Source organism: Nematolebias whitei, chromosome 4 (assembly GCF_014905685.2).
Source record: "Nematolebias whitei isolate Nwh7 chromosome 4, NemWhi1, whole genome shotgun sequence".
Lineage (NCBI taxonomy): Eukaryota > Metazoa > Chordata > Actinopteri > Cyprinodontiformes > Rivulidae > Nematolebias > Nematolebias whitei.
In genome coordinates, this window is record NC_056501.1 from 30,282,284 (window position 1) to 30,292,091 (window position 9,808).

Here is a 9,808-nt window from a genome sequence, read left to right on the forward strand (position 1 = left end):
CTTACTTTTTCCCCTTTTGCCCTCATTCTCCCATATGTGTCGTCGTCCCGTCCCCCCCCCCCCCCCCCCCCCCCCCCCCCCCAGAGCGTCGTCCCCCCCCCCCCCCCCCCCCCCCCCCATCACCTCTTCATCTTCTCCACTCCACCCAGTCAAGAGAAAACCACAAGCAGCAATCTGGGAATCAAGAGAAGCGACGCTCAAGTTTCTCCAACAGCGACGTTGACAAAAACACCAAGTCCTTAGTTTCCCTGAAGCGAACCGGCTGGAGTGAGTGCGTTTAAGTTCAGTTGGTTTAGTTCTGTGGGGTTGGATGGGGTGAGACCTTTGTTTATACAGTGGGACTGGGGAGTCATGTTTTCATGTGGTTTCATGAGACAATTGTACAGGGCAGATTTATGAACTTAAACGTCAACATATGGGAGTTTCAGTAACAGAGACAAAATGTTGAAAATGTGATTTTTCATTGGCTGATGAAGCAAAACTGCTTACTGAGCAGCTTTCAAAAAACACGTTTTATTCAGGTATGCAACAATTGCTTGGCTGGACACATTAAAAGATAGCTCGACTGGTCTAAGGCACTCAGTACTAATTTGTACTTTTACCACCGTGCAACCTGCTTTGGACATAGTGGATGTTGTTTCATGCACAACTTGTGGCATTTAGTTCTCATGTGCTTACTTACCATTATGTATCCATGTATTTCTGTCTTTGTCTGAGGTTGGTTATATACAGTATTATCTTGCTGACCTTTCCTTGATGCTCCATAGCTACTCAAGGTTTGGTGTGGAGAGTGACATAAGGTATTCTCAACTCAAGATAAGGTCAAAACCTGAGTACATGGTTCTCACTTTTCTGTTGTTTGGATGTATTTCAGGGGAAACTGAAAGCATCTTTCAGTGATGTGACTTGTAGTGTTTCTGGTGCCAGGACGTTTTGCATAATCAAACACACAAGGGGACACCTGTTTGTACTATGTTTAAGTTAGTTGTGTTCTGTTTTGAAATGGAGTATGTACTTTGTACTTTATATATGGGATCCTGAAGTATTCCCAGACCAAGGAGGATATACAGTATAGTCTCGCCAACAAGTTCTGTAAAAAATAATGTGGAAGAGAAATGCCTCTACTTTGAGCTCTTCCTAGATGATGGACCTTCATACCTTTTGGTAGCTGAGCATGGATCCTGCTCTTTCAGTCTTGGTCCATAGGCTACCTCATGACAATAGGTGAGGGATAGATCATATATAAACAAGTAAATCAGCAGCTTTTCACCATGAAAGACCAGAGCAATGCCCTCATGACTGCAGATGAGACTCCAATCGGTTGATCCATCTTTCGGTCCATTCTACCTGTCACTAATGAACAAGACTCCCAGGTACTTGAACTGAAGTGGAGACTCATCCTCAACTGGGAGGGAACATTTCACATTTTTACAGTTGAGAACCATGTTCTCTAACTAAGCTGATTCTCTTCCCAGCTATTTTGCACATGGCCCCATTGCATGGTAAAGGTCATAGTCTTAAGATGCCAACATGGCCACATCATCTTCAAAAACAGAGACAAAACCTTGAGGTTACCAAACCAGACCCACATCTGTGTCTGCACCTGAGATCAGAATAACCTGAGCTCTTGTCCATGAAACCACAAATGGGATCAAAGACAATGGGTGTCCCTGGTGGCGTCCAACCTGTACTGGGAATGAACTTGACTTTTGGCCCCAAATGCTAACTGAGCTCTTGTTTTAGTTATGCAGGGAAATACAGTTATTCAGGTCATTCGAGAGGACCTTTTCTTTGATTTCTGTCTGGATATTTTATTTGCTCTGTGCTTTTCTTTAGTTGAGCCACTTCTTTTAAACAGTTTAAACTCCTGCATGTCTCCTTGATTGATAACTCTGATTTGTATATCTGTGAGAGTTTGAATTGTCCCTTACTGTATTTCCAATGCAGCATTGAACTGGCAGCTTGAACAGGGCGTTGTCTACCTCTTGTCTGATGTCACTGGGTATGGCTAACAAATGAGCAGATGGATAACCAGTGCTGACATACTTGTAGGAAATAAAAAAATAAAAAAAAAACTTTGTTTTGATTCATCCCCATAAATGGATGGTTAAAATCAGCCTAGCAAGACTTAAAAGAAAGGATGGGCTTCGTTTGTTTCAGCTGAAAGTGGATAGGGCCTAAAATTAATCCCTGCGGAACTCCTTTGCTCTTGTTTCATTTTTGTTGGACCCTGTTTTGTCAGCTTTACACCCACCCACACTTTCAAACTGTGTCCCTCCTTAGAACATACAAAGAATGAGACAAAAGGGAAACTTGCAGTAATCCTGATGCTCACAGTTAATATACTGTAGTTGCACCTCACAGATGACTGAGCTGCTCTTGTGCGTTAGAGGTTACACTCCAAACACTCATTTTAGCGGTGAGCCACTTCACTGACAGTCCGACTCATTTAGGCCCCCATCGGCCTCAGGATTTCACTTTTTCCTGCTGATCCTGATCTTTGTCTATAATCTGCTCCTTTTTTCTCTCGTTTCTAGCTCCTCACGTTTGTGTCATTTACTATTCAAGTTGAGGAGATTTGTGTCCTGGTCTGTGAACAGTCGTATCAGTGCTGCTACCTTGTGCAAAGTTTCTTCAGTGTGGACAAGTTCTGGAACATCAAAGAGCCCGACTTGTTCCGGAGCTGAAAGCTTTAGGACGGAACCAGAGATTTATTGGACACTCACTGTCTCACCTTTGACCTCCAGCTCTGAGTGTGTCATCACACTGAGTTTTATGTTCATCACATAATTGTTCTTAAAATGAAATGTCTTTGTTTGAATCAGGGAAAAAAAAAAGGCAACTTAGCGTGCTGCGCTTACTTTTGCCCTACATTACTCTCAGACAGCGAGCAGCGCATGTATCAGACAGGGAGATGGATCACGGTGTGAGTTTTTTTTGGTCTTCTTCCCATAACCCCTGCACGTCTGACCCCTTCACCTTTGCTCCCACCCAGATGCCAACCAGTATGGAAAGTATGGGAAAACACGAGCGGAGGAGGATGCAAAACGTTACCTCAAGGAAAAAGAGGAGCTGGAAAAGAAGAGGGATGGGATCCGAAATACACTGGTGACTCTGCGGCAGGAGAAGAGGGAGCTGAAGGAGGAGCTGAGGATGGCCTCGGGTAAGGGGGGTAAAAACAGAGCTGATGATGTGCAAATCATTTTTTGTAATTGTTTAAAAACAGTACATACATCAACGTAATTTGGATTAGAATCCTAGTGAAGACTTTTCCAAAAATCTCTGTTTGGTTAGAACAAGAAAATATCCCTAAAACAGAGAAAAAGCGTTCTCATATGAACAACATACATCGTTTAAAACTATAGCATTTCTTTTTTTTTTTAATGATCCTGCTTTCTGACCTTTATCATTTAAAAGCCATGTGAAAGGAAATTCCCTCCTCAAGAATGATTATTAAAGCCAACAGCGCAGTTATCATAACAATTCGTACTAATAATTTCCTGAAGCTGCACATGTCACTATCAGAGGTTATGATTTAGAAATTATTACTGACGGTGAAATCTTCCAGGACGTTCATTAGTTTTAAATTTCACCTGGTTTCAAAGGCAAAGGCAGGAGATAATGTTTTCCCATGTTTATGGTGTGGCAGTGTGCTTTGTGGCAAAATATCTCATAAACCACTGGACAATTTTCATTGGAACTTGCAGAGATTATTTATTAGATTTACATCTACAGCTGATTAACCTTTGGTGTCGACTCAAATCAGGAAAGCTGCCACAGCCAACTAATATTAAACAATACAAAAATGATGTTTTATCGACATTTGCCTAATACTTGGTGCATAGCTGAGACTCATCCTTAACACATATTCTGAGCACTAACTAAATGTGCAAGTTGTTTGATTAAAATTTTGTCTATAACTATTTAGAGTGAACTTGGTCTGTTAGCAAAATATCTGATGAACCACTGGGTGGATATTAGGTCAACCTTCAGGTAATAGTCTTTGAAAGTACCTCTGCAGGTGATAAACATTTGTAGCCAACACAAGTGAAGCTATCCCTTACAGCCAACTGAACCTTAAAAACACAAAAATCTCTATAACTCAGTCAAATTTTAAAGATTTTACGCTAAACGTTGTTGTGGTTGTAGCTGGGACCGCTTCACAACACACACTCTCACTGAGTGAGATATGCGATTACAACTTTAGCATTAACATTTGGAGTCAAACCCTGCTTGTCTGTTAGTAAAACATCACATTAATCATTTGACGGATTATAATGAAACTTTCAGAAATTAATCAATGGATGTACATCTCCAACTGATTAACTGTAATAGTCAAAGTCAAGATGGCCACCAGTGCTAATCAACATTGGCCAACACAAAAACGGCTACAACTCAATCGATGTTACAGATATTGAGGTATAATTCGATGTGGTAGCAGCTGAGAGTCCCTTACAGCACATGTTTAGAGCATAACATCTGGAGATGTCAGAAGACTGCACATGCATCGCAACAATAAACACTTTAATGTTTCTGTCCACTCCTTATCTGACTTTGATTGTTGGTGTTTTTATGCCTCTCTGTTATTTTTAGATCATGTGATTCCTTGTGCATGTTCATTTGTATTGAAACCCTGGAACAACTATTTCCTGTGGGCTCAGTAAAGTTCTTATCATTAAAATTTGACCATAATGTCTACAATTCAACATATTATATTTTTATAAAATCAATATCTGTAGTGACTTTTAGTGTGAAATGTAAATTGTGTTTCTATCTGCACATTTATGCAATATAGCACGAATACACATGTAAGTCACAAGAATAGCTACTTGTGAACAGTTGCACTGAGGGCGAGTTAGGTGTTTATACAAATGTACTTTTATTCTGAAAGAGAGAGTACATTTTAATATCTGGCAACCTTTAAATCAGGACATGACGGCACAAGCGTGCAGCTGTTTGTGTTTCTCATTGTGCTGATTGTGTCTTTGTGAAGCAGATCGGAGGAAAGCCTTCCTAAACAAGCGCGTGTTCGAGCTGGAGGAAGCCTGTCGAGCTAAAGAGGCCGAGAGGGTGGACCTGGAGCTCCGGCTCACTGAGGTCAAAGAAAACCTGAAGAAGAGCCAGGCGGGCTCAGCGCTGGGCGCTTCAAAGGAGGCCGCACCACCTGATAAGGTACGTTTGTTAACGTTCGGTGGGAAGGCATTGCATTGTTAGCTTGCACTTTTTAAAATGTTTACTGTATTTATACTTTCACCTCTTCGTAGACATCTAGCAAGAAGATCCAGAACATCTACAGCGAGTCATTACCGGTGAACTGTGCTGCAGAGCTGCGGAGGAGACCTCCGTCCGTTTACGCCTCCTCTACTGGAACTGTCATGCAGAAAGCCAAGGTGACGTGATCAGATCTACACCGCCCACCCCCACTCACCTGCTGCTGTCATTCTGAACATAATTCTTGCCTGTTTTTCTTTTGTTTTGTGGAGTGTTAACTGAATCACAAGAGTTTGTTACCATGTAGCGAGTTTTCTTACTTCACATGGCAGACCTTAGAACAGGGGTGTCCAATACGTTGAGCGCAATCCACCGGTCGATTGCAAAGGCATTATGGGTGGATCGCATGGCATTAAAAAAATATAGACGTCAGCCTGTATCCATCCTCACTATGAAATGTGTTACTTGATTGACATAGAGGGCAACCAGCCCTCATTCTCTCAAACCAGGTGTCAGAGTGGAGATTTTCAGGCGAACTCCCCCGTCCCACTCCTACCAGTCTGAGGCCTCTTCAGGTTTAAACATTTACCACAGTTTTCACATAGAAGTACCAGAACGTTATGTATGCTTTCCGAGCATGGAATGTTGTTCTGCACATCGGAAAAGAACACAAACATATTGGAGCACTTTAGCGTGCATGCTGATACGTACGTACACGCGTCAACTGGGAGAAGCCTGAGCCATGGCCACACCTGGAAGTCCTGCAGTCGGATACTTCTCCGGTGCTGCACGTGACATGTGACAGCTGGTTGCGGTGTGCTCGTGCTAGTTACCACAGAATTCTATGTAAATAATTACATAATGTGAACATTACATGAAGATCAGGTGATGCGATGTCTTAAATAAAAAATTAAAATTAAATCACATGAACTGCTATATATATTTTGAGAATGAAGTACCCCCCCCCCCCCCCCCACCCCCCCCCCACCCATTGTTACAACAGTAAACGGTAAAGTCATAATTGTTCATACATTTTCCACAGAACCTGTTTCAAAAATAAAAATAAAATGCATATTTCAGTGGCTTACATTAAAACTCAAAGTGATCTGCTCTTGTTGATCTTGTGTTTCTACAGGAATGGGAGTCAAAGAAAGGAACCTAGGAGGTGTTTAACAGAAAAGATGGAAGTGGATGGAAATCAGGGCGTGACTTTTCCACAATTTCTGTCGTCCAGGATAATCTTTTATATATATCTCCTGAAGCCCAGACTTTCTTTTTTGGTTACCGAGGACAAACTGTAATAAAGAAATCAGCCACTAGATGGCAGTGCAGTCTCACTAAATATTTATCCTCCAGTGAAAAGGACCAATTAAACTCCTGAGACTGATGCGTTTTGTTGTATTGAGTGGCAGTTAAAAAAAAAAAAAAAAAAAGAAGAAAAATCAAGTAAACAAAAAGACAAAAGAAAAGTGTAAGTGAAAGAAGAGCAAGAGCCGAAACAAGACTCTTGGAAAGTGCAGATTTTTGTGTTTGGAACCAGAAAAGAAAAGTTTAATTAAGATTCAGGAAAATAGAACCTGCGTAATGTGATTCGCTGGTGGGGATTTACTGATGTGTCTTTTATGCAATGTAATGTTTTTTACTTTCTTTCTGTACATACTGAGCTTTGACTACTACATTCTGTTTATACTTTTAAATTGTTTTATTTGCTATTATCTTTATAAAACACAAAAGTTTTAGACCTTAAAAGTTACATAATTATCTCCCTCCATCGTTTATTTGGTTTAATCTTCAGACACCCAAAAATTCAAACAGAAACTTTATAAAAGGTACATGGTTGACATTTGGGAGCACTTATTCCAGAATCATGTTTTACTTTTTTATATATATATTGGCTACTTTTAATGACTTTATTGTGTTTGGGATCGATTAGATGCTCCCTGGCAGTTAATGATCTTAACTCTACAAATATCTATAACATTTGCACGTTACTCTTTCAGACATGGGGTATTTAAATGATTTGGAGGACACTGTCTAACCTTTTAATTACTGAACTGATTAGCTTCTCCGCTCAGGTCGAAGCTGTACTACTAATTGAAAATGTGCTGAATTCTTTGGTTCAAACAGAATCCAATATTTATTTGACTCCCTCTGACAGAAAGTCGAACAGAACTGAATCGTCCTGTTGCAGATAATTGAATTACTAACAAAGTGGCACTCTTCAATACTAATCAGTATTGTCCAATTAGGAAAATCTTTGTCATTTTAAAACCTTCTTTGTCGAACCTTTGGTTGACTTTTGCACTTTACCTGGATGAGGAACCAATAAATTTGCATCTTATTGTCCAAAAAAAGTCAATTTTGAGTCATTAGAAGCTGCGTGAACGCTGGCATTTTCCACAAAAACACACTGTACACTCTGAGGCTATAATAATTTAATTGCACATAGTATCCAGTGAAGTAAATATACAGTACATTATCTCATACAAACAGTATATTACAGCCACAGCAAGAAAGAAGCACATCTATATGAGTCACTTAATAAAGGCATTTTAATGCAGCGCAGCAGATCACATTGTGGTTCAGGCCATCAAGAACGTGTTTGCGTATCTTCGTTGGGTTTAAAGACTTTGTTTGTTGGTAAGAAAGGATTTATAACCAATGTCACATGCTGATATGATCACTGACAAAAACAAATTTAAGCACCCAGACGGAGTAATGGGAATTAAATGAAACTGCATATATGTTGAAAGATCAATGTTTATAATATTAGATCTAATGGATAATAGATTTGGCACATCACCAGGTAGAGTGTAGCAACCCTTCAGACCTGGAGACAAATGGTGATTTAGTGGAACAGAAATATACAGATGCCCCTGCAACAGTTGACCTAAAGTTGTAACTCAACACTGGAGATCCACCAGATTGGCACTTATCAATTGATTTTGCACATTAGATTGGAGGTAAACTGGTGACCTAGTTGTTCTCAAGAGGACCTCATCATGATGCACTTAGTCCAAAGACGTGTGGACAGGTGGTGTTTTGTAGAAAAATTGTACCAGTTGTACCAAACTGTACCAGATACCACTGTATCTGTCTAAGAGGAGTAAGATATGTCCTTGTGTAGGAAGTCTGACAACACTGCCTGTAAGGTTCTTTGAATCACCACCAGAGGTGATGTGAAGTCACACGCCTTGGGTTTTATCTACAATGTGGGCAAGACTGGTTGTCTTCTCTCAGGACCACCATATATGCAGATGTTCACCTGTATCTCTGAACAGGGCATGCTGTATTTTACCATCAGTCTCTTTCTCCCAGTTATGGCACTGCTTCAGATGCTCTGGTTTTAAAGGTAGCCCACACATGGAACAGTGGGCCCTTAGTTCAGCCAGTCAACAAGATTTTGTGACAAAATAATTGTGTAAAGAGTCCAACATGCACAGATGCAATACTTGATACAGTATACAAGAATCTTCCCTTTGTGCGGTCCATCTGTGACAAGAACCTTCATGATGCAGGATGCCCAATGCACCCATTGGTTTCAACATAGGTCCACTGGGACATTAGTACACCCCATGTGCGAGCAGTTACACAATACAACCACCTGGCTCCATGCAAACTCTGCATCACTCCTTTGAGTCTGTTGACCTTCACTCCCTGTTTTGATTGACTGATGTCCAGACACTGCCTGATATTGCTCCATTTGGCACTTACAGTGCATCTGCAAAGTATTCACAGTGCTTCAATGTTTCCACATGTTATGTTACAGCCTTGTTCCAAATTGTATTAAATTTATATCGTTCCTCAAAATTCCACATACATTAGCCCATTATGACAATCCATCCATTTTCTTTACCCGTTTATTCCATTTTTGGGTCACGGGGGTCGCCGGTGCCCATGTCCAGCAATCACTGTGCGAGGGGCGGGGTACACCCTGGACGGGTCGCAAGTCCATCACAGGGACACATAGAGACAAACGAGACAAACAACCATTCACTCTCTCACTCACACCTAGGGACAATTTAGAGTTACCAATTAGCCTAACATGCATGTTTTTGGTCTGTGGGAGGAAACCGGAGTACCCGGAGAAAACCCACGCATGCACGGAGAGAACATGCAAAGGCCCCCGGACCGGGATTTGAACCAGGGACCTGCTCACTGAGAGGCAGCAGCTCTACCAGTTGCGCCACCGTGCTGCCCCCCATTATGACAATGTGAATGGTAAATGGACTGTACTTATACAGCGCCTTTCTATCTTATTGAGACACTCAAAGCGCTTTACAACACAATCTGTGTCCTCATTTACCCATTCGTACAGCACTCTACTAGATCTCTACAAAGCTAATTGAACAAATCATTCTAAAGAGACTAATCAGTGGAAAAAGCTGAGATATTTGCACATTTATTAAAAACCAGAAAACTAAGAGATCACATTTACATAAATATGCACAACCTTTGCCGTGAAGCTCAGATTGTGTTTCCACTGATCCTCCTTGAGATGTTTCTACAACTTAAATGGAGTCCAGCTGAGGTAAATTCAGTTGACTGAACTTGGTTTGGAAACACACACACACACCTGTCGTCTAGATAAGGTCCC

General features: G+C 41.0%; 1 protein-coding gene across 5 annotated transcripts in view; it reads left to right on the forward strand.

Moving 5' to 3' along the window:
• afap1l1a (actin filament associated protein 1-like 1a) overlaps positions 1-6,644 on the forward strand; it is a 30,274-nt gene extending 23,630 nt beyond the window's left edge. For 3 of the 5 annotated variants that reach the window (XM_037675387.1, XM_037675386.1, XM_037675388.1), the window contains 5 exons: positions 150-267; positions 2,996-3,163; positions 4,994-5,172; positions 5,265-5,390; positions 6,347-6,644. In XM_037675387.1, coding sequence (XP_037531315.1) covers positions 150-267; positions 2,996-3,163; positions 4,994-5,172; positions 5,265-5,390; positions 6,347-6,373 — 618 coding nt within the window. In that variant the 3' untranslated portion in view covers positions 6,374-6,644. The remainder of the gene's footprint in view (positions 1-149; positions 268-2,995; positions 3,164-4,993; positions 5,173-5,264; positions 5,391-6,346) is intronic. The other 2 variants (XM_037675390.1, XM_037675389.1) reach the window with 1 other exon arrangement.
• Positions 6,645-9,808: the final 3,164 nt, after the last annotated feature.